At 43.8% G+C, this 25239-nt stretch overlaps 1 protein-coding gene and 2 long non-coding RNA genes across 31 annotated transcripts in view; 1 reads left to right on the top strand and 2 right to left on the bottom strand.

The window, feature by feature from the left end:
- The window catches only part of NRXN3 (neurexin 3), a 1270857-nt gene that overhangs the window by 97295 nt on the left and 1148323 nt on the right, over positions 1–25239 (top strand). For all 26 annotated transcript variants that reach the window (XM_081172108.1, XM_081172127.1, XM_081172102.1 and 23 more), the window contains exon 3: positions 18076–18093. In XM_081172108.1, the coding sequence (XP_081028234.1) occupies positions 18076–18093 (18 nt within the window). The remainder of the gene's footprint in view (positions 1–18075; positions 18094–25239) is intronic.
- On the bottom strand, positions 1542–4828 carry LOC308575875. Its single transcript, XR_014002958.1, has 3 exons — positions 4707–4828; positions 2261–2430; positions 1542–1686 (listed from the first exon to the last, which is right to left on the bottom strand). It is a non-coding gene; the product is annotated as an uncharacterized lncRNA (long non-coding RNA).
- On the bottom strand, positions 6725–10327 carry LOC308575917. 4 transcript variants are annotated; one of them, XR_014002972.1, is made up of 4 exons: positions 10009–10313; positions 9741–9868; positions 8427–8718; positions 6725–7273 (listed from the first exon to the last, which is right to left on the bottom strand). It is a non-coding gene; the product is annotated as an uncharacterized lncRNA (long non-coding RNA). The 4 variants fall into 4 exon arrangements; XR_014002971.1 differs by lacking the exon at positions 6725–7273 and having other exon boundaries at positions 8265–8718; positions 10009–10108; positions 10266–10327; XR_014002973.1 differs by lacking the exon at positions 8427–8718.

The following is a 25239-nucleotide window of genomic DNA, read 5'->3' as shown; positions in this document are numbered from 1 at the left end:
ACTAACGGTGTGGTCTATACATTGTGAGAGGGGTAGAAATGGGGAAGCATTGTTAGCAGACTAAATAGGATATTAAAAGGGTCTAGCAGCCTGTATTCCTAAGGCTTCACTGTCGCTGAACTTTTAAGCCCTGCTGAAGCTCTCTTACTGGAGAGTGTGTTTATCTCTGTGCTTTGAATCTAGGGATCCAGCCAAGTCCATGTAATTACCCTATATGGGTTATCTACATATATTTTCTTCTCCCAACAAACTTCTGGTATGCCATATCTAGTATGGCAAGGTCCTCTTTAAACAAATGAAGTAAGAAATGTATCCAACTTCCCCATGTATCCAGCTTCCCCAAAGTTGCAGACAGTGCCTCCCTGGCATTTGCAGGAAATGACCATGAAAAATGTGCTATTGCTCAACTTTAATATGAAGTAATGGCTACATGTAGAGTCCTTTGTGCATATATGATCTTTGCTCCCCATTTTTTAGAACTAAGGATCGAGCATAAGAATATAAGATAAGAATACATGCATGCATATACATTATATAGAATCAGAGATGGAAGGGACCCTAAGGATTATCTAGTCCAACCCCCTGCAATGCAGCAATATGCAGCTATCTCATACGGGGATCAAACCTGCAACCTCGGCATTATCAGCACCACTCTCTAACCAGCTGAGCTATCCAGGTGTTGCATTATATAGAATGCATGGTGACAGGAGTGGGAAGTTTATGATCCTGAAACCCCACTATATTTTGAATTAACTCAGCTTTGCAAATGTGTAGCTATGTCTCCAGAGTCTGCTGCTTAAAATGGTTGAGAACTATTCTTTTGGTCTCTAGGGCTAGATTAATGGCAGATGTCACACGGACCTGTAACTTGCTTCTGTTGTGCTAATGCTGGTCAACAAACTTGTTATCTTGCTCTCCAAGTTTTTAACAGCTTAGCTGAGGCCATATCATGAGAAGTCCATATATATCACTGTGCACTTGATTATATGTTTATAATCTTCTTCCTATTAAACAGTTTGGGGGTAAAATACTCCTGGGTTTACCTGGGAATTCACGGGTAATGAGCCCCTTCTTAAAATCCTGCCAGGTTGCTACAATTGTTAAAGGGCCTTTTAAATTTAACAATAGTTGTTGTATCAGAGTTTGTGAGAGATCCAGCTTCCTGTGCTTCTCCTTTTACACTTTTGGAAGAGTGGAATATGTTGTTTCAGGTGAATTTCTCCCTGTCACACAGGTGGGCATAGGATTATTCCCTAGTCTTTGCTGGTGGCAGCCCTGATCTTCAGGCTTGTTAATTCTGATGTGCTTTGAAATATATAAAAAAAGATTTAACAACATGCACCAGCAGAAAACAAAGCAGACAAATGGAAATTGATTTAAGATATAATTAAAATCAAATGACATTTTGTGTTCCATCGTGGAGAGGATGGTATACTAAATATTACCTCCCTGTGTGAATATTTAACTAGCTGCTGACTTGTGTTGCTCCCCCTCAACAATAGTTTTGACATTGGCGAGAGTTGATGAATAATTTTGAGCCATTTGTGACATGTAGGAGTGAAAGGAAGGAAATGTGCTCCCTCCCCACTATTATATTTATTTTGCTATTCCATATTTTCTCTGTACTTTGCCACCCCAGAGAGAACTGGCTGTTCTGCTGAAGGACTTGGATGAAGAGAATGAAAACTGGGAACAAATAAAGAAGATGGTTAAATTGACAACTTAAGATGTAAATTATGGTTCTTGTCACAGGGAAACATTTCCCCTCAATCTACTCAGCTGTGCCCACCCCCATTTCAGGAGAGAGCTGGGAAAAACCCCTTGATTCAGTAATTCTGACAAATTCATATTTGCTCCAAAAATAGCAAATTGAAATATTTCCATGAAGTCAGATGTTTTACTGTGCATTCCCTCAGGATGGGATGGAGCTGCCTAGTCTCTCATTTTGTTCCAGGAGTTGGTGTTAACAATGGCCTGCTTCCCATCTCGCCCACTTCCCTTCATTTCTAAAGCTGAATGCCTCCCCTCTGCTTTTCTGTACATTTCCTATTAAGAGATGCCTGCTAGCTGTTGAACTAATGTTAGGCAGTGTGATGGGAACGAAATAAATCCAAACAGGAATTTAATGATTATGGGCATGAAGTTTTCTGTAGAGCTCTGCCCAAATATTGTCCAGTTGTGCTGGTTTCTACCTGAAAATAGAATTTGGGTGGTGTAGAAATTTCTCCAGGGGAGGGGAAAATGTTTTGCAATGTTTTACCTTTTTAAAAAGCTTGTTTGGCATCTTTGCTTTCTCTTGCTGAAGCTGTTGCTTCTTCCATCCCTGGAGCAAGTCACGTAGGTAATCGCATACAGTCAGGGATTCCATGGTGAAGAGGTTGACATCATAATGTTATGCAGCCAGTCAGATTTAGCTGCATGGTGACATCACTGAGGGCCAGAGAGGGCAGCTGAGCATATAGTGAAATATGGGCAGTGTGGATGACTAAGAGCAGCTGGGGGGAAAGGAGCTAAGAATAGGAAGTGTTTGTCAGGGCTTGGGAAAACATTGGCAAAAGAATATGTAGTTTTGGTTCAAGTCTACTTTAATTTCACTCCATGTTAAGGATGTATAAGAAGCTTCTTGTAATTTTTTTCCAAAGTGCTGTAGTATGCTCTCCAATAATAGAAAATGCTTTACATTTCTTTGTTCATCTGGTCTGTGAGCCGGACATTTTTGGACTTCACCTCCCACCATCCCAGACAAAATTGGCTATGCTGGCTGGAGCTGATGGAAGTTGGAGTCCAACAACATCTGGAGGACACTATGTTGACCACTTCTGGTTTATACCTATAGTGGGAAGTACTGATCTTACCAAGGCGAGCTGTTGAAGCCATGCCAGAACTGTGACTGGAACAGGTTTCCTAGGTCTAAGTCCATCCTTTTGCGATCTGGACTGTATTGACAATGATGTGAACTGAACTGTTTCTCTTAAGAAGCATATTTAAAAATAATCCCCCTCTTTGCCCCCAGAGTTATATGGATTAAAAATATATAGGTTTCCAGCAGACGCATTACTGCCACCACAGGGGTGATTGCTCTTGTTCTCGAACCCTGCTTGCAGGTTTCTCACAGGCAACTGGTTGGCCCCAGAGATCAGGATGATGGACTGGATGGGCCACTGATCTGATCTAACAGGTTCTTTCTTTCCATGATTAGCGTAGCTAGATTTTCATTCGAGTTTCCCATATAGGACTGGAGATGCCCCAGCTAACCCCATGAACTTCTGATTCTTCAGTGCTGGGGCCAAATTAAATGGAGTTCTATGAGGGTGAATTTGTGTATGTTTAAACAATAGGAGCTCTTGGCACACTGCCAATTATGAGGAAGAAAGAGCTAATGGCTGTTGAACACTTTCCTCTTCATAGGAGCCAACTCCTAGCAGCCAAGGTCCATTCAACCCTCCCAATAAAATATTTGAGGGCCCCACCCCAAGTTCATGGACATTGCCATTCAAATGGTGCGTGTGTGTGTCTTGTGATCAATTATTCAGAGGGGGGGCTTACTTCCCCAACAGTATTTTATTCAAGTTGGCAACCCTGTTCCTGTTCCATTGTTTTCCAGCTCAAAATTGTGCTCTCTGTTTTGTTTTTCTCCCCACAAGGGAAAAGGATACAGGGCCCCCATATATTTTCTTCTGCAGTATTGAAGCAGCTTGCGCGTGGCATGGCAGCCCTGTACCATTTTTACAGGAAAGAAGCAATCAGTGCTTGCTTGCTCTTCCTCCAATCTTGATTTGGGCCTCCAAGGCTGCTTTTCAATTTTTAAAAAACATGAATTGGAAGTAAGAGCCACTGAGCACAAGTGTCGCACCAAGTTGTGCCCTCCCTTTATAGCTCTTAAGAATGAGCAAAATGCAAATTCTAATCCATCAGCAGAAAGTTCTTGCCAGTGGACAGAATTGCACAAATCATATGTAGCATTGTTTCAAATGCCCTAATTAGCATCCAGCAGTTTTGACTGATAGAAGTGCGTTTGTCTGGAAAGGATGATCATACTGTAGAAAAAGAGAAAGAGTGTGCGTCATATTTATGTATGACCATTAACATTCCCATAGTTTTTAAACTGGGTGGACAGATCTTGTATCAGCATCTGGAATCGTCCCCCCCCCCCCACTACTGTGTTTTTCTGCCTCCAGTGCTGGCCATTGGATCACAGCGTAACTTCCAGATCCCTCTCTGTCGCTGAGGTAAAAAGTGTCCTTCCATTGTGATGTTCCTCATTACGTCTTGACCCTGACCCCTAATGCCGAAAAATGGAAGGCTGATCTAAGGAAGAGGAGGAGGGTGATGACAGGATGATGTGACGAGAAGGCAAAACTGTCAGAACAATCCCAGCTGGCCGCGGAAAAAGCCTCTTGGTTGTGACTGGCAAGGCCGGCTTTCGCGTGCCAGCCATGGGAGGTGAAAATATCTCTCTCTGAGGCAGGGGGTTAGAAGGGGGGGAGGGGCTTAGAAAACAAAACATAACATACAAAGAAAGCATACATTTTCCCAGTTCCCTGGATCTGATTTACCAGTTCCTTAAAGGAGTGAAAGCATGCCATTCAGATGGCTTACTGCATTCAGGGCTGGCCCAAGACATTTTGCTGCCTGAGGCTTCTTCCATCATACCTGAGGGTGGTTTAGAAGCACATATAGCTCTGTCTGTATGGCATATACTATACCTCTCTGTCTTCCAGCAGAGGGAAACAACTGCAGGGCTCAGAAGGGCTGCTCCCCACAGCTTCCAGAATCTGCTTAAGGCAGCAGCCTTGCTTTGCCCAATGCCAGTTTTCATGTAACAGGGCTGCAGGAGATCAGATGGCCCTCAAAGAACCATTACAAGAATGTAAAATGGCCTTGATAGGTGAGTTCAATAGTATTCTGATCTAAGCAGTGGCCACCTAGATGTTGCTGGGTGATGAAATGGCTGCCAATAATGATGGCATGGCAACAACAATACCCACAGTTATGCAAAGGATGTACAAAATCCTGCTTGATCTTCCTCATCTAGTGAAATCCTTGATTGGACCAAGGGAAGCAGGATTCTGCTCCCACTGCCTCTGCCCAATCATTGTAACACACACACACACACACACACACACACACACACACGTGTTGCCTGTGTTGCTGTTGATTTGTGCCTTTGAGTCAATGGAACAACATCCAGTTTTAACCAGACTGGTGTGTGTGTGTGTGTGTGTGTGTGTGTGTGTGTGTTTGGAGCCCTTCTTAGGATCCCTCAGGAGCTCTGAGGGGGCATATGACTGGCTCTGTTCACTCCTATTTTCATTGATTGGCTTACCCCAAATTCCCAGATGAGGAAGTGAGTGTTGCCAACTGAACAGTCTATCTTTTGCTATAGCTTAGTTACACTTAAGGAGTCTTAATCCATTTTTTGCTTGACTCAGGGGGCACACAACTGCAGAGCATACGGACCTCTGTTTTAATAATTCACAGCCTGCCTCTAAGCACTCCATCAGCACAATTTAGTGGAGCTTTCACCAGCAAAGTGCTGTGAAGATTTGAGCATGTATTCCATGCATAGAAAAGTATTCTAGCCCCCATGTTTCATGTAATGGGGCACCATGTTGGGTCCCCATGTGGCAGATTATATAAATTGAGGCTCTTGCTGTCACTGCTGAACATTTATGGACATCTTTACATTATACTCCCTGTATGGAGAGAGTAGTGTCTTACCAGTGACCCTCTGTATGTTGTTGGCTTTCTCCAACCACCAAAACCAGTATAGGGATGGGGACTGATGGATGTCACCTCACTCAACAAGTCATTCCCCAGGGAAACTGCTACAATAGAAAAGTCCTAGCCCTAGCTAACACCAACTTTCCCCCCTGAGGTTGAGGGTTTTGGAGCAGGACCTCATATAAAGATCAGAGCATGTGCAGAGGAACTGACTTAGTATACTGAACAAACTAGATTAAGTTTGATAGGGTCTGTTTGGTTTGGGCAGATCCACCTTGAAAATGGAAGATCAGGGAATAAGGTTTGTTCCACACATTACTAGAAATGGTCAATGAGCTGCTGTTGGCAGAAAGTAAGTAATCACAGTGTTTACCTTCCTCACATGATTCATGGTGAGGGAGCAGCTACATCCTCTAGAAGCACTGCCATAAATTGGACCTACGGGTCACATTGTCACGGTCTGGGACATAGGTGGCAGCAGTCCAGACCTGAAACACTGGGACCAAGGTGTGGATGGTAACAATGGTGGCAGTTAAATGGAGGACGGAAACTCAATGAGGCTGGAACACAGGAACAGGAGAAGGAACTGGAGCAAGGACAGGAGAACCAAAGCAGGAAAAGGGACTGGCAGCAATGGGGTATAAACCATGTTGCTGTGGCAAAGAACCAGGGGGAAAGGCTGGCCTTATATGCCCCTCTTGGGTTTGCCTCCAGGTGCTGCACATCTGATCTGGCCATACCTGCCAGGCCGCACCCAACTCCCCCAAGACAAACACAGCAAGGTCCTGGTTCTGCAACTCCTCACTGTGCTCAGGGCCTGGCCCCTGCAAATACTTATGGTACTCACTTTTCCAATGCATTTTGTAAATGGTAAAGATACCCAAGTACAAACCACACATGTGTTATGTAAGTTATGATTTGTACAGTTTGTATAAATTGGCTGTTTTCTTCTGCAAAAAATACACTTGGTGCTTTCCTAGTTAACCATTTCTTCTCTGTCTTAATTTAACTTCTTTATTTATTGAATACATTTCTGTCCAGGCTTTCTGCCAAGTTGTAGGTCTTCCAGGCAGCTCTACAGAAGTCGCCATGTATTTCCTAATCAAATTACACAATTTTATTGTATGAATCTAAATTTTATGGAAAGTGACAGGCAGGGAGAAGGAACCTTTTCCATGGTATATTCTTTGTAGGAAGAGGCAAGAAAAGATGGGTAAGCTGTGATTATTAGTGAGTGATATTCATTGGCCTAAAGCTTAGAGGCATGAGTGCTCAGAGGACCTCAGTAGAATGAGTATTGAGATCCCAGCTTTGATCTCTGAGACCACATTGCCCAGAGCTCACCTGTCACTAAAGTCTTCTTCAAATGTTCTGAACTCTTACATTGTGTTCATCTGTGACTGGAGGTGCCGGAGTAGATAGAAATTCAGTTTTTCTAAAATTGTGGGGAGTAGATGTGCGGCAAAACAGCATTCTTCCTACATCTCAGTTTGAGTTGCAGAGTTGGTGCTCATTACCCTTTAGGGCACCTTTTGATGAGTCTTCTTTTCTGTAAAGATAAATTACCAAATGGTCCTGGCTGAATCCCTCAGGAAACAAACTGCCTAGTTTTGAGCTCTTCTAAATAAATGGCTATAATGTGTGTGGGGGCATTTGGGAGCAGAGATAGGCAGTGATAGCTTCCTCCCTTCTTTCTTTGGGCTTCTGCCTCCATCCAGCTCACGTTGTTCAGAAATTAAGGGCATTATGTGCTACTAATAAAATGAATTAGATTAGATGATGATGCTACTTCTGGGTAGACTATCAAGAGTACTGGGATAATAAAATGATGCTGTGTAAAGTCTTGAGCTAAAAGTCAGTATTTGCATGTGTGCATTCATGCAATGCTGTGCAATGTCTTCCCTCTAGAGCAGTTCCCCCAAACCTGGTAACTATCGGCCATGTTGCCTAGGGATGATGGGAGTTGTTGTCTGTTGACCCCTGGAGGGTATCAAGTTGGGGAAAGCTGCTTTAGAAGGTTTCTCCTCTTCCCCTGCCACCACCCAGCATTCAAATGGTTGCATCTCTTCCTGGGGTATATGTATCAGGAATGGGTAGAAACCATCATTCTCCAAGGCACCAGTGTGGCCTCTGTCACCCCTCTCTGCAGGCCCCTCAGGGCTGGAGCTTTCCTTTGCAAGGATTCTGAGAAGTGGGACTTCCCACTCTTGGTTCTTATGAAAATGCCTAGGCGGCATAATTTAGAAAGCAGCAGAATGAAAAATCCTCTCTCATGCAAAACTAGGTTGGCAGCAGAGGGAGGGAGGAGAGATTTCAGCCTTGCAATCCCCCGTTCCCCCTCCTTCCACACGTAGCCTCACATCCCCTCTGGGTGAGGCTGGACGGGAGTAGACAGCCCTGACAGTCATCTGGTGGGATTGAAGGGTCTTCGCTCCATGCCACCTCCCTCCCCAAGCTACGGCACTTCCTCTCCAGCTCCAGCTGTGCTTCTCCAGATTACTCTAGGGGAGTATTAGCATCCTTTAATAACTCTGGCAGACTTACCAAGGGATTTGTTTTATTAATTTGAAGGCTGGGTACAGCAAATAGGTTAGAGCTCTAGCCAATTCACGGACTTTACCAGATCTTCCTTTGCTTAATCATCACTTCTGCGCTTCTCAAACTCACCCTCTCCCAGCTCTGCTCTTTGTATGACTATTTACCTCCAGAGTGTTCAGTGTTATGCAGAGCATGGCAGAATTGCACAGCGGTCTCTACCGCGGGAGCTCAGCTAAGAGTCACTTCATGGCTTGCCGTGTGTTCCCAATCCTGGCCTTTGTTCCAGCAGCATACCACTGTTAGCAGGAGCGCAACCTGCCCATACATTAGCACTCCTCCAGGATGGAGTGGAGAGAGTGAAGGATAAGCAGCACACTACACAATACAACCTGCCAATTGAAACATCTAGTTGTGGTCTTATGCCGGCTACAGGCAGTGTACACTTGACGTTTTATTCTAGAATCAATGGAGACAGATAGCTCAGTTGGTTAGAGCATGGTGCTGATAACACCAAGGTTGCAGGTTCGATCGCTGTATAGGACAGCTGCATATTCCTGCACTGCAGGGGGTTGGACTAGATGATCCTCAGGGTCCCTTTCAGCTCTACAGTTCTATGGTACTTGTAGTCCACACACACAATCCAGATCTATTGCATTTTTGTGCGTGCCTGAAAAGCTTCCTAAGAGACTAGTTTCATTCTGAAAATGAAATTGAATATGGATTCTGCATTAACCCACGGTGCGTCCATTTGAGAACAGATCATTTATTTATTTTACTTGTTAAATTTGTATACCACCCTTCATCCAAGGATCTCAGGGCAGTTAACAACATTAGAATACAATATAAAAATACAAAATGTATAATAAAAGCAAAAACAAAACAAAACAATCACCCCACCCCTTCACCCAAATAAATTTAAAAGGTTATATAGGATGTTAATCAGCCAAAGGCCTGGGTTGCTGGTTTTATTTTTACTGTATTTTAATATTTTGTTGGAAGCTGTCCAGAGTGGCTGGGGATGTCCAGCTAGATGGGCGGGGTATAAATAAATAAATAATTAATAATAATAATAATGACAATAATAATTATTATTAGGTATTTTGTGGTTTTATATATTGATTTTATTTTGTGAACCGCCCTGAGACCACTGAGTATAGGGTGGTGTATAAATTCAATAAATAATAATAATAAAAAATTGCCTGGCACCAAAAGGTGTATAATGAAGGCACCAGCTGTACCTCCCTGGGCATTATTACAATCTATTTCCTGCCTTCCAAAGTGAGTTACAACAAATAAAATAATCTAAAACAACTTAAAATTACAAATATAAGGCGAGTCCTAAAAATATACACCTCAATTGTCCAAAGTGAAGAGGTGCAACTTCAGCTTTCACCGAAAGCTGTATATTGAAGGTGCCAGATGCACCTTTGTGAGAAGACAGTTCCACAACTGGTACTGGGGTGTGTTTGCATCCATACCTGCATAATGATGCTGTGATCGCTGTCACCACTTTCTTCTTCATTCATCTATGGTGTGTCCCTTAATCAAGGGGAGGGTTTTCAAATGTCTATCAAGTAACCACACCCACCCTTGTGGATGGCAGCATCTAGAATCAACAGCAAGTTGAGGATGAGCATGAAAAATTCAGGGTCGTGAAAAGCTAGGTTTTGTTTTTATAAACGAGTCAGTTTGTCCTCAGCCACAGTTTAGATGCAATAGCATGGGGTGTTATTACCCCTTCCATACTTTTTACACTCCAAAACTGTGAATATGCAGAGTCAGCCAGGAACTAAGGGTACAACTAGATATGAGGCAGGAGATCTCTGATTAAGATTTGTAATGTATGCTTTAAAAAAAGAAAGAAAGAAAGAAATATTAGGGGAGATGGAACTGGATCAGAATCGGTGTCCTGATGGAAATGCCCCCATACTGGTTTCCCAAATAATAATGGCACGCCAAACTCCTATTTTTCCCTGTGGGGAAAACATACAAGTTCCAGCTACCTATATGTTTTCCTTATGTGGCAAACAAAAGCTTTCACCATTAGGTTTGTTTCATGCTGATGATGTCACTATGCGTGGTGGCTCCACCCACACATTTTAGAACATTAGAGCACCAGGATGTGTTTGGGAAGCTTCCGTGAGCATAGGAGGCTCCCCATTACTGGACGGTTGACTGCAACAGCAGCTGGAAGAAGCTTCAAAATGACAGAGGCAGAGCAAAGGTATTTTGCTTGCAATTCCTTTTGACAACAGTGACACCTGAATAGGGCTACTGGGGGAGCTGTGATCAGATCTGGTTTTTGGAGGGTGGTGGGAGTCTGGATCAGCTGAGAGTTCTTCAAGGTTCGCTGCACCATTTTAACTGTAAAAAATGCTCCCTTGAAGCTCCTGATTGCCTCATGGTGGTGGGGAAAGGAGCCTGTGTGATGATGATTCAAAAATAGCAGCTTTGAACACAGTTCAGATTGGGGAACATGGCATGGGCCAAAGGGTAAAAAATACCTCATTGACCCATGCTGTTAGTGCTGCTCTGCTGGCCCTTGAGTTATATACAGTATAAAAAAAATATGGAGATCTTACGAGTCTCCCACCACCTAGTCTGGCCCTTAGAGAGCCTAGCTTTCAATTTCAAGTCACCATTTCGGTCTCTCAATTTGTGCAGCTGACATAAATGTTGCAAATGTACGCTACCAATTGCAAGAGGGCGTCTAGCGTACATTCCATGTGATGAAGATTTTACATTGCTTTAGGGCCTACTGGATGCCATGTGGGAGTTGCAGTCACAGATTCCCCAAATAAATCTTCATCTTCTAAAAATAGCCATGGGACATTTCTCACCCACCTTCCCTAATTTGTATACGGGGCTATTGGCTGTACAGAGAAAACCAGACTTATGCCCATATTGTGCCTGTATGTTTTCCCAATTGTGGTTAATAGTGATTCAGTGACTTCCCCCCTTCCCATTTCTCTTGTTTTCTTTCCCCAGCGCCACTCATGTGGAATTGGACTGCTGGTTGCCCACCTATGTTTTAGAAGAACATTACACTGGGATCTCCCATGTACCAAGCAGTTTAGCCCTCACATGTGTAGAACAAAGCAAAAAAATAAAAAAAGTTCCAGACAGTGTGATTTGTGCCCATTGAGACTGGTAGGACAGAAGGCAAGAAGGGCAACAGTAGATAGAGCCAATGACATTTGTTCCCATCATCCTCCCTGCCGAGTTCTTCAAGGGCAACACTGAGACCAAGGAGGAGGAAGCTGACAGACAGTGCTAACCCCGTACTGGTTGTAGGTGAGGAGGCAGGGCATGTGAAGGCCGGCTTAAGACAGGCTGAGGTTGATGGAGCAGTGCCCCATTTGCCCTAATACACCAGCCTACATTGGTTTGAGGTGCAAAAATTCATTTCATGTAGTCAGACTGGGTAGTGCCCTGGCCGAGTTGCAGTGAGGCGAGAGAAGAAGAGCAAGGATGGGAACTTCTACTGAATGTTTGTCACAGGAAGGTTGCCGAATTCACAACAGGATGTCTGGGTGTGCCTTCTGAATAGAAAAACTTTCCCTTTGTTTCACAACCTTTCTTCTCTCCCTTCCTCCCTTACGTCTATTATTTGAGACGTTTCCCATCAAAACCTACAAAGGGTGAAAGTAATCCAAGACCCAACCTAGGTAGGTGTAGCTAAAGAGATCAAGTGGCCTAGTAATTGGAGAGGAAGCCTTTCACTACTAGGTCAACAGCTCCCTTTCATCCTGGGTGGTTCCCATCTGACGGCTGTTCAGAAACCTGGAGTAGGGGATTCTCTGTCTGGTTACCGGTAGACAGGTGTCCAGAGAATGCCAGGGAGAATGGAGCTGACTTATACCGTGAAAGCGGGCTGCCTGCCCCTCCTTTAGAAGTGGGGCTCTCCTGTGTTGCTCAGTGTCCAGAAGGTTGGCATCTAACATAGGCTTCCCCTGTCCCAGATGCTGTCTAGTCTGTAGAAGTTCAACAAAGGCCTCTCTGCCCTCCCCTCTCTCCCGGATTGTCAGCACAGCACCTTTCATCAGCGACAAAACCTCACATGAAATATTCAAAATAAAATGCCCCAGACATTTTGTGCTACAGCCATGACAATGATCTGAGCTATGCTATCATCTGTTCCTTCTCATCTCTCTTGATCTTTCCCCCATTCCTTTTTGGGGCCTACCCAGGTGGCTACCGCCACACCTGACAAAAGGCAGTCGTCCTGCTGATCCCTATTTGAGCAGAGCTATTAGCATCAAAGAGCAAAAGCAAACAACCCTGGCTTGCAGCTCAGCACTCTACAAAGCCACTGTGAATGGGTCCTTGTGCCTAGGACAAAGGAAATCCAGCCCATTGCCTTTTGTCAAGAGACTCCCTTTGCTGTTTCTGAAGTGCTCTGAAGTAGAGAAAGGGATAACCTCTCCCAGGAAGAAAGGCCTGTGATCCTTGGTATTTTAGAAGGGATGTGGGGTCTGCAGTACATTCCTAGTTTCATACAGGACTTTTTACTTCCTTCTTCTGCACAGTCGGAGAAAGGAAAGGGCAAGTAGCAGAAGCTTGCTGGATCATGAGCAGGCTTTGGAGGTAAGGGGTTATGTATACAGAAGCATGTTCACGGAAGCCTCCACACCATGGATAGGCAGACTAAGGCCTGGGGGCTGGATTCGGCCCAATCGCCTTCTAAATCCAGCCCGCGGACGGCCCAGGAATCCCCGTGTTTTTACATTAGTAGAATGTGTCCTTTTATTTAAAATGCATCTCTGGGTTGTTTGTGGGGCCTGCCTGGTGTTTTTACATGAGTAGAATGTGTGCTTTTATTTAAAAGCATCTCTGGGTTATTTGTGAGGCATAGGAATTCATTCATTTTTCCCCCCTCCCAAAATATAGTCTGGCCCCCCACTAGGTCTGAGAGACAGTGGACCGGCCCCCTGCTGAAAAAGTTTGCTGACCCCTGTTCCACACCACTGTTTTTAAAGAGAAGCATTTTCAGAAGGGGAAAGTTCAGAGTGGGGAAGTGGGTAGAGGGAAAAGTGGGTGCTGAACACTTTCCTTGGCTTTCCCCCTTTCTTTTAAAGTTAGTTACCATATTTTTTGCTCTATAAGACGCACCAGATCATAAGACGCACCTAGTTTTTGGAGGAGGAAAGCAAGAAAAAAAATATTCTGAATCCCAGAAGCTAGAACAGCAAGAGGGATCGCTGCGCAGCGAAAGCAGCAATCCTTCTTGCTGTTCTGGCTTCTGGGATAGCTGTGCAGCCTGCATTCACTCCATAAGACACACACACATTTCCCCTTACTTTCTAGGAGGGAAAAAGTGAGTCTTATAGAGGAAAAAATACGGTAAGTTACTTGAAGGTATTTCAGTTGCAAAACCACAACACATTACCCAACATTTATATTAAACACTTAGTGGGTGGTGGAAGCACTTGCGTGTATTTGGAGGGGGGCAATAGTCATGGAGAGGTTTAAACAACCTTCCTTTGCTGCTATACTGTGCTCTAAATCAACCTTTCCCAGAGTCCCCCCCCCAGTGTGTGTGTGTGTGGGGGGGACACACACACCATATCTGCATACACTCCCGACATCCCAGTGAAGCGAATCGGGACATGACCCAGCCTCTCAAAACACTTAAAATCACTCCCCCGCCAACATCTCTGTGTCCCCTTCGCAGATACATCCACCCACCTCAGTTACCACCCCCTTCCCACATTGACATACCACTCAGGCCCCCTCTCACTCAGCTCCTCCCTCCCTCGGCGCTCACCCCTTTCCCCTCACATCCTGCTGACATGCCCTTTGCGCACCTTCACCCACTGCTCCTTTTTTTGCCCCAACAGTTGCTTGCCAGCCCCCTCCCCTTCCTCTTCCCCTCCCACAACACAAACACACACATATGGTCACACACGAGGGCTGCAGAGGCTCCTTCTCCTGCAGTTTGTTTTGTTTCCACTGAAGTTCTGAGCTAGTGCTACTCGTGCAATGTGAGGCAGAGGAGGAGGAAGCGTGTGGGCCCAAGGTGAGAGTAGTGATGGTGGAGGAATAATTTTTAAATGAATTTATACATGGAATTTGTCAGTTCCTGTTCCAAATGAACTATCCATGCATGGGACCACCTCTCACATAGAGTGCTCACTTACATCTGGGGTGCGCATGAATTGTCTTCTTTTTTTAAAAAGCCTGGCTATTAAGCATACAATGTTTGTGAAACAGTCAGGCCCTACGCTGTATTGTTATTTTTGCAGCATAGTTTTCTTATATTAATGTAATACTATTTCATTCACGAATTGCTTCCCACGAGGCATCCCAAAGCGACTTACCATGTAATAACATATATAATCCTTTCGGTTTCTCAGTTCACAGATATCAAGGCAGCGTATACTCTCCAAATATATATATTTGGAGAGTATACGCTGCCTTGATATCTGTCGAGGAACTGAACATATATATAATGTATGTTGCTCTAAATATGTGGACAGTTCTATGCCAGCTATTTCATCTGCTATGTGGACCTGTTATAAAATGGCAATAATCCAGAGAACCACACATGTGCAGAGTCCTCTGTTGCCAACAGTGGGAAAAATCTGGCTGGGGGCACGGGGCTACTTTGCATTCAACACAGAAACAAAAAGTCATGCTTTTAAAACTACATTACCCAGATAAATTTGTCATTGCTTATGTAACCAGCTCTGGGGTTGAGTAAGGAGGTGGCCCACAGCTTTAGGCAAATGAGGCAACAACTACCTGACCATATGGTAGTTCATCAGCTAGCCTGCCATATACCTCCCCCAACATAACTTTTACTACTGCTAATACTGATTTAATGGCTGGTGCCATTTAGCAGGCTCTGATTCTCTATAGCCTCATGGAGGAAGGCTGACTCCTGAGCTCTGCCTGGTGGACAGCTTTATGGAAAGTAGGTTCTGTGGGAGGAAGAAAGCACGCATGACTCCATGCAATAGCAAGAGGTAGCAGCTGCCCCTCCAAAAATATTTTCTCTTATCCCACACAACTGAATGAAAGCACATAGCTTCATGAGCCACAGCAAACCAATTACGGTAGGTTAATGACTTAAGTTTGAATTAAACATTTAAAAGCCTTCAAGTGAGTTTACATTTTAAAAAGTTCCTCCCTCTTTCCCCCATCCACTTTTAATCCAGTAAGCATTAGCACTTTGCATGGGAACATGGGGACATTTTCTCATAGGCATCTAATAATTGCTTTGATGGGGACATCACATTTTTAAATCACGCAGCATAGGAAGGACTCATAAATTAGCTCTGTGACATGATGGTGTGTGAATATGTGTGTGTGTGTTTGGGATGTGACCTTATTAAGGAAATTGATGTGAGTCAAACTTGAGGACTTTTATATAGTAAGACATCTCTTCATTTCTCATGTAAACATGGATCCATCTAGCCACAAACTAGCAAGTGCTCACATGCAAATGTGGAAAGATGCTTTGGGATAAACACTCTTCTGACATTCAGATTATATTGAGATTACTTACGATCTATAGTATATGCTTGTTACCTCTCCTCATGCTTGATGCTGGGTGGGGTTTTCTTTTCTTTTTCTTTTTTGAATGAGTCTTGCAAAAAAACCCCCAAAAGATCTAAGGAAGTGCAGTATTTTAGAGCCACCCCTTGAAGATCATCTCAGCTTTTTCAATCTAATGTTGTTGTTGCTTTTTGATTAAGGTTTGTAATTGTTTTAGCATTAATTGGTTTTTCATAGCTGATTGTGGTCTGTTAGTTGCTGGGGTGTGGAGGTTGAACAGACAAATGTGATAAAATCATTAAGGGTTCACCCTCAATTTTGCTTGTTCTGCTGCTTCCTCCTGGGAAAACCCCGCTGAATTTGAAGAAAAGTCAATTGTTTTTCCTGTGGATTGAGGTCTGTTCTGATTCAGTGGCAGACAGTCGGTTTGCCCTGGAAAAGTGGTTGGACAGATGAAAACAGTTCTCAGACCCATGTTTTCTATCTGTGGGACAAGTGGAAGTGTGGATGAGCCCTAATAGGAAAGAGAACTAATGGCTGACTTTGGGATTGGCAACCGATCTGCCATCCAGCAGTTTCTCATTATGGGTTGTAGCATGTGCCTAGCTTTCGTAGGTTAACAAGAATTTAAGAAGAGCCCTGCCAAATCAAATCAAAAGCTTATCTGCTCCAGCAGCTCGATGACTGTGCACTCCCTCCATGGTTGGAAGCATAATGCTTCTGAGCAGCAGTTACTAGAAACTGCAGGAAGGGAGAGGACCCCTGGGCTCAGGTTCCACTTGCAGGTTCCCCACAGGCATCTGGTCGGCCACTGTGAGAACAGAATGCTGGCCTGGATGGGCCATTGGCCACATCCAGCAGGCTTGGCTTAGCTTAGCTTTCCCATGGCAGCCAACCACAGGCAGGGAATGAGGACATGACCCTTCTCTTGCTGTTACTCACCAGCAAATGATATTCAAAGGCAGCATATTTCCATCATGACTTAGCAGCCATGGGCAGCCTTGAATTCTATGCAATTTGTTTAACCCCCTTTCAATGTGTCTGTGAGCTGGTGGCCAGATTTTGCCTTTTCTCAGCCCCATGGGTCACCTCATCAGGTGATTGAGAGCTGGGTGTCCCCACCCACTTATCAACGTTGGCTTGCAGCCATGGGAGGATGTAGTGACTAAGCAGGATTGAAGGCCCCATCCATCAGCTGATGAGCAGTGAGTTCAGCCATGCTTTTTGCAGGGATCATCACCAGTGAGTTCACCGTGGGCAGCTGTTCCAGTTGCATCTCTACCTCCTTTACACCTGATTTTACACATGATGTTAGGTGTGAGGCTGTTGGGTGTGGTTCGAGGAAAATGGCTGGGCAGGTCAATGAGGAGACATGGCAGGTCAAATTTGCCCCATAGGCCAAAGGTTCCCCACCCATGAACTCCAGGAACTAGGTATTTTGCTCTCTACATAATACTGGTTTGCTCATTGTTGCATGTCAGCCACATCCCTGCAGGTCACCACAAGATGCTATTGGAGCTGCTAACTCAGCAAGGACCAGGTGACAGAAGCGGCCAGAGAGGTCAATCTGGTTCTAATGCTGATGATTTTGGCTTGGTTCCTTGAACTGACCTGCTAAGCCGAGAGCCTGCTGGGTGCAATAGCCACTGAACTATTACCCTTGCCTGGGAAAAGATCATGCATCAAAAACTCAAAAGTTCCCATGTTGTCTGCAATGAAGGATGGTCACAGGGAACAGTGGGCAGAATGTCTTGAAATGGCTTGTCTTTTTATTTTTGTGCTAGCCCTTTGAGGGCTGAGTTTGGAGCTCACAGCTGGTCATAAATTCACACGAACCCTTTCAGAAAAGGGAACTAATTTTTCTTTTCCTCCTGAAAATAGCTTGAATGTACTTGAATTTATGTGAATGAAGCTATCCTGCTGCAGGGGTTATGCTCTTTATTTCTCCCTTGTTTGAAACTGTGTGTGAAATGAAATGACACAGAATATTCTAACCAATATTCTTGCAGGAGTTGACCTAGGTTGGGCCTATCTGATTCCGGAACCTTTCTCTCCATCCAGACAGATACGACATCTGACTTACTTCTACATGCACAGAGGAGGGCCAGCCAAGCCCTTTCCCTTGCATGGGTGGGCTGATGACCATAGATGGGTGGCTTTCAAAACTTCTGGTTTTGCATGAAATTGATTTCCATGCAAAGAAGCTAAGCTGCTTGTGTGTGTGCATGTTGTGTGTCTAATACTTTCTCTCTCTTTCTCTCTCTCCCTCTCTTCCCCCTCCCTTTCGTGCTTCCTATGAAAATGCTTCATCAGATGTCAATCGTGTTCCAGGTGAGTGTTGTGTTTGCTAGTGTGGAAGGCTACTCTTTTGAGGACTGGGGTGAGCCTAGAGCAAATATTTCAAGCAAGTGATTGGAAAAGTATTAGACTGCAAGGATGGTATTTACAGGTGCAGTGTGGTGGAATGTTTGTTTTGTCATGATAAAAAGGTGAAGAATTATACACAGCAAATGCAATGTCAATGAAGAATAGTGAGGATGCACTGAGTTAGTGGTTTCTTTGAATTCTAACCTATTTCAGGTCAGTTGTTGCTTAAGAAGTGAAGACCTGGTATGCTTCTGTTGCTACAGTGTGAACCTGCCATTATTGAAGAAATGTTGTTTTTGCTGAATTGTTCAAAGGTTTGATGAAAACGCAGCTGAAATAAGAAGCAGTAAATCTAAAAAAATATAAAGTTAATTGTTGTCCTGGAATATTCCTTAGAGAATATAGTCTAAGGGTTTTCTTCATTTGTAATATGTGTGAGTGAATGAATGAATGAATGAGGCTTCAGATGCAGTTTCATTTTGTGCTCTTCCAGCATATTGGATTTATCCACCCCAAGGAAATATTCATCCACAGAGAATGCTGACTCCCAATTCCTAGGTGGTTTCCCCTGCCTAATGTTACTGTATAGCCTTCACTTCTGGGGTGGAGGATGTTGATCTAATGAATGAACAAACAATATTAAAGGTCTTGGTTTACCTGCCACTGAAGTCTCTGGCCATATAGTGAACTCACAACCCAACTGCTGTGTTTTTCACATCCAGGGAAGCTTTGCTATGTGATAGGTGCTGTACCAGCTTCTGAGAAGAGGAAAAGGCCAAAACTAGGGACCAAGATTCATGCTTCATGCCAACGTGTGTAACTTTCCACCATTTTTAAAAAATGAGAAGCAGTTTCAGGAGGCTTGTACAGTGGCAGGGATGGGTCACTCAACCATGATCAAATGTAGCCCCTAGTTGCTTTTTTGTAGAGAGTTTTCTCTCTCTTTCTTATCAAGGTGAGAAAGATAACTGATAGGCAGGGGTGGGGAACCTGGGATGGGTCAAATTTGGCCCAAGGGACTGCTTTCCTCAAACTATGCCCACTTGCCCCCAGTGTTGGGTATGGCGCAAATAGAGATATGGCAGTATTGACTGCATTGCACAGATCTCCATGGGGAACCCAATTGCTCGGCCAGTCCTTGATGAATCAGTCACATGAGTTTCCCTGGAATAGCAAGTAGGGTTGAAGTCGCTGTCCAGCAGCTGATGTGTGATGAGTTCAGCCCTGCCTGATCAGCTGTGTGACTGAGTTCCCTGTGAGGAACTCAATCATGCAGCCAATCTCTGTAGAAAACAGCTTTGCCGGCCCTGTGTGCAGTGCTCTGTCAAGCACAGGGCTGGCAAATCCCTTGCACTGTAGTTCCTTAGTGCCTGAAGGAAAGCTGGCTGTTGGGAAGTGCTGTGCAATGGGCTTTGACAGGCAGAGATTTTTTATGTTGCTGTAACCTGCCTTGGTACCTCACATTGAACAGTGGGTAAGAAATCCAATAAATGATAATGTGAATTAATCATCATAATAAATAACCATCATAATTAATCATCATGATTAATAATCTTTCTCTTAAGTCATTCGATTTACACCTAGGACTGTAACTCCCCCTGCCCAAAATCAATCAAGTCAAGAGTGCAAGTTAATCTACAGTTCTCTTCCTATTCTCTCTGTATCATGCTTTCCTCACTCACCATACGGACCATATCAGCATGGAATAAGGCAGTACATCCTCACAACACAACTGATAATAAGGGTGGAAGAGGTCATGTGACACTGTGTTTCTTCCAGGCATGATTCCGAAAGAGATTTGATCAACTAATAACACCCATTTCATATTTGCCTTTGCAATGTGTTTTCCCTCTCTAAATGAACCAGGTATTCATACACAATTCAAAATGGACATCATGTCATATAACTTAGATAAGAGTAGAAGTAAAAATCTCCCCTGCTGCCCAGAACAGAAGATTCCGGGTGAGGGCTTCCATGGAAAGGAGTTAAGATGCATGGAAATGAGTTAAGATGCATGCAAAGCATTTTTCAGCACATCTGGTGCTGGAAGAAGAGTTATAGGATATTTGTAAGAGTGGCAAAATGCCTAGTTAGCTCTCATTTGGCACCTGCTTCACAATAGTCCTCGCACAACAGCACCCCTCTCAATTCAAGATCCGCTCACACCCCTTAACTATTGCAGCTCAGTTAAATTTCCTTAACTGATACAAGTGGACTTGGCATTCTCTGAGCACCTGTTGCATACACACAGGCTTGTGTGCCCCTCCCCACACCCTCCCTCTTCTCCTGGAGATATGCTATGGATTTGCCTATATGCAATTACGTGTCACTGTCAGCTGCAGTTGCATTCAGCAGGCAGGGTGCGCAAAAGGGCACATTTTCACATATATCTGGTGCCTTCGCCTTACCTTACTTCAAATTTGGCAAAGCTGATAAAATTGCCCTGAGGATTGGATCTGGCCTGTAGGTCCTTAGTTGGCCATCCCTGTTGCAGCCTGTTTTGATGCAGAAAGGTGCCCCAGGCTGTTTATAGATTTATGGGACAGTTTAGGAATTTTCTTTATCATGCAACTATTTACCCGCAGGCAGCAGTAGGGCTGCAAAGGACTTGTATTGATGAATTGATTCATTTTATTTGCCTGCTAGACAGGCTACAACTAATACCCCAGTCAACAGCCTAGGATTGGCTGTCACAAAGTGCTTGACCCCAAGACTTTCTCTGTGGGCAAGCCAAAATCAAGTGAACTGGAATTTGATTTGAATGAACTCTTTTATTTTCGTGCCAGCCGTCTCATTTTTTTAGACTACCATTCCTGTTAGCATGGAGCCCACCAAGAGGAATGATCAGCTGTGATGCTCCTCGCCCTCTTTAAGAGCCACTTCATAACTTTTCTATTTCAGTTTAGAACTGCAAGCATGTTTTTGGTCAATAGTGCAGGTTGGCTTGGCTGCTGTTTGCTCCACCTCTCAGTCCCTGGAGACTACCAGGTCTCTGTGAATCCTTTTGCCACTGATGTATAGTGAAGTGTCATTGCCAGCCAGGTCTCTCATGTTCATATCCTCAGGGACTCGCCAAATGCTTGTTTGTTTTTAAAACAATTCCACTTTTCCATAAATCATCCTCAAAGCAGATAACACTGTTTTATTTTTATAACAACAAATTCAACAACCAATAAATAATGATGCAGCAACAGGGACTCAAGGTGGCTTACGGCTAAAACAGAAACAATTAAAGGCATAGAAAAAAAGCACGCATTCAAAACCAATTAAACATTATTAGAATTGAAATATATCAATAGCTATATAAAATATCTATTAGAACATAGATGGAAAGAGGCTGGAGTGCCCTCCATCACTTTTTAAATTGTAGGGTCTTAAAAAAACACATTGTCTTGCATAGAGGTCATTTTCTTTCTTAGCAAGGCCTTTATTAAGGCATAGGACTGATAGCAATTAAACAGTGGGGACCATGCTGTTTGACCTTATTTCTGCCAATACCACCACTTCTGGACTCACTTGGCTACTAAATTACAGTAGATGAGGCTACTGAGATTTCTCTGTCGTCGTGGTTTTGCACATTCTTACCTGGGAGTCTCAGAAACCATTAGCAAACATGGTTCATCCAATGGCTGTGGGTGCGTCACCATCATCAGATAACAACAACAACAACAACAATTATTTATTTATTTATTTATTTATTTATTTATACCCCGCCCATCTGGCTGAGTTTCCCCAGCCACTCTAGGCGGCTTCCAATCCAGTGTTAAAAACAATAGAACATTTAAAAACAAAATAGATAGCCCCTTAAGGTTTCTAAGGCTAGCAGAGAAGCTCTCAGTGCAAGGGTAAAGTTGATAAAGAACTGAAGTTAGAGCATTTGATTAGAAATTTGATTAGTTCCTGTGAAATCTTAAAAGAGACAGATTTGGAGGGGGAAATTGTTGGGGAAGCAAACACTTTGATAAGACTTGTGGGTTTTGTTTGTTTGCTTGCTTGCTTATGTAGCCTGCAATGCCACCGACACAATAAAGGTTCAGTAGTGGTGAATTTATACTGGATGATCCACACACCCTTCCACTTTATTAGTGGTCAGTGCTGCTTTCCCAAGGTTGCTGCATTATTGCCATCTGGAGGGGCATTCTTGCACCATAGGACAATAAAATTGGAACAGCCCCCCCCAAAAAACCCCATTTGTGATATGAAAAATTACAGAATTTCAGCAGGAAGCTATGGAACATGCACCTATTGGAAATGAAGCAGCATGACCACTTCAAAACCTTTGTAGGCTCAAATAGTATTGAAAGTGGGGTTGTGCATAACTGCCTCAATATCATGGTTAGCAGGAATCATCATAAATGTAAACTAAAAAGGATGTCCCGGGGGGGGGGCTTTAAAACCAGCTGAAACCCCCAGGATTCCAGCTTCTCTTCCTCTATTACCTTTACAGACTTTCTGTGGCTTTCCCCTAGGATAGTCCTGCTTCCTAGCTCTTGTTTCTGTTTGCCAAGTTACTGGTGCCAGAATGCTATGTCCTACTTCATAGGAACTGAAGAGCTGTCATTGCTGGGTCCAAATTGGCCTTCAGACTAGAGGAGCTCACCTGCTCATAGTAGATGCTAACAGCTGTGAACAAGTAACACACAGCTTGGCAGCTTGGTTGCTGTGTAGCTTTTCGCTGGGGATTTCTCAGGAGCCCTCTCTTAACCTTGCCGAAATGGATGGAGGTCGCACAGCACTGGTGGTTGTTGAAGTGTGCCCAGTATTTATGTTTTAGATTGCTGATCCTTTACACCAGCACAGCTTCTCATTCACTTAGGTCACCCTTATATGAACATTTGTATTCCCATCCCCCCATTTTCCTGCATTTATTGGTTTGGTAATGCCAGTACTTAAACAGTACAAGACAGAAAGATAATCTGGCAGGGGGTTGGACTTGATGGCCCTTGTGGTCACTTCCAACTCTATGATTCTATGATTCTATAATATATTGACACAAGTTCCAGCAAAATAACCAATTATACCTTAAAAGCCAGCTGAAAAGAGAGAAATGTGTCAAACTTTTGGTGAAGGAAAGAGAATTCTGGTGGATTTCCACTGAGAAAGTGTTCTGTAGTTATAGGAGCACCACCAAAAAGGTCTTGTCTTTTGAATACGCCCACCTACAATTCCATATGGATGCAGTGGAGCACAGGGCCTCTGTCAAGAGCAAGTCAAAAGTAAATCACATGGAGTTAACTCTTTCTAAGAAAAAACAACAACAACAACCAGGTTCTGCACAGGAATGTCAGGCCTGATAAGCACAGCTACTCTTCTTCGGTAGGTCCTGCCCCTATGAGGCCACCTTCCCACAACTGCCTAAGTGCCCTCCTCTCCCAGGTTTCCCCCAAGTAATCTGAGACTACGCCTGTGTGCCTGTCTCTGCTCCTCCTGCTTCATGCCTCTCCAGGTTTTGGGAGACCAGGAGGGAGGGGATATTGTCACGGTAAGAGGGGGAGGGACCTTCTGCTTCTTCACCAGCCTGAAACATTTCTGCCTCTTGGCCTCCCTCATCCCACTCTCCTGCTTCCACTTCTGGTTCTGGAATTCTCTCTGCCCCAGACTCCCCCTTCTCACCAAGCCGTGCTACCTCTTCAGCTTCCAACACCTCTTCCTCCTCGCAGTCTTCTCCCTCTGACCTCTGATCATCATCATCTCACCACCCACCCTGGCTTGGAGCCTTCTTCCTTTGGGGGTTCACCCCAGCTGGTTCCTCCCACTATTCCTCTGCGTCCAACCAGTCCTTAACAGCATCTATGGTCAATGTTACTGTACAGGGAGGTTCATATGGGAGCATGTGATCTCTGGGGTAACCTGATCCTAAGCTGCTTAGGGTGTGCATATAAACAGGCTTCTCCATGTGCATCATTACTTGTAAGAAGAACTGCATATGCAGACAGGTGCTAACTCTGGTTCATAATTGAAAAATTCTACCCAATGGCTGTAGCTGTATAGCTGCTGCCCAGTCAAATGAAAGTAGCTTTCTATGTAGCCCATATTTCACCTCTAACCCCACCCCTCTTTCTAACGTTGACAGACTTACTTCTAAAATGGACACCTTGAACAGGAATGAAAGAGATGAAAAAGCACCAGTCACCTGTTGGGGAAGTGAGAGACTCTCACAATTTCTGCTGTCTCCCTGAACAAGTGGATGAGTGGTGTGACTAATAATTTCATCGGCACAATGCAGGGTCTCAATGTTGCTAGCTTGGGATTAGCAATGGGCTAATTCAAGCAGACAGCAGCTCACTGTGTGTGAGCATATCTAAATTGAAGCCATTCTTTCTAAAAGAGATCAATAACTTCATTAAAACTTTCCTCTTATAGACTTAATTATAAATTCAAATGAATTCTTCCACTGTTCTAAATTTGAAAATTCAGCCATGTACATAATTAACGGTTTATTCCCATAATAAAATATTTTATTCATATTTACAAATGCTCTGTTTCTAGACCACTTATTTGGAAATCACATGTGAAATAACATGGAAGGAATGAAGGTTTAAAATCTGCACAGTTCTTCCAACTAGGTACATTCTTGCTATTTCCCATTATGTGTATCTTTGCACATGGTCAGAAATGGGAGGTGCTCTAATTCATTCATAGTATTGGTTAGAATGAGATTTCACTTAAATTTAACAAAGGGAAGATCCAGTTCCAGGACATGGCCAGCTACCATCTTGGATTTATTTGCACATGATCTCTTCTGCCCCCAAATGCTCAGAGCACAGTTCAAGATGGCAGCAATTTGATGAGGAGTCAGTCAAGTAAGCTGTTCAGTTTCGAGGGCATTAGATGTAGCAATAATTGGAGAGTGGAATATTTTGCAATGAGCCCTTGATTACACATTATTTGATATGTAAAGCTTCTTACTGGCACACATCTACCCACTCTTTAGTCATGCTATTTATCTAGTTCCTGTTTGTGGGAACTTCCATTTAAATGCCTCTACGAGCCATATGTATGCCATTAAAACTTATTAAACAGAGCGCAGAAAAGTAACTTGAATCCTCTGCAGCCTTTCATACTCTTACCACATCAGCATGAAAGAATGCATGCAAATAATTCTTCTAG

Source organism: Podarcis bocagei (genome assembly GCF_964188305.1).
Source record: "Podarcis bocagei genome assembly, chromosome: 1".
In the NCBI taxonomy this organism is placed as follows: Eukaryota; Metazoa; Chordata; class Lepidosauria; order Squamata; family Lacertidae; genus Podarcis; species Podarcis bocagei.
This window is presented reverse-complemented; position numbering and strand designations above follow the sequence as displayed.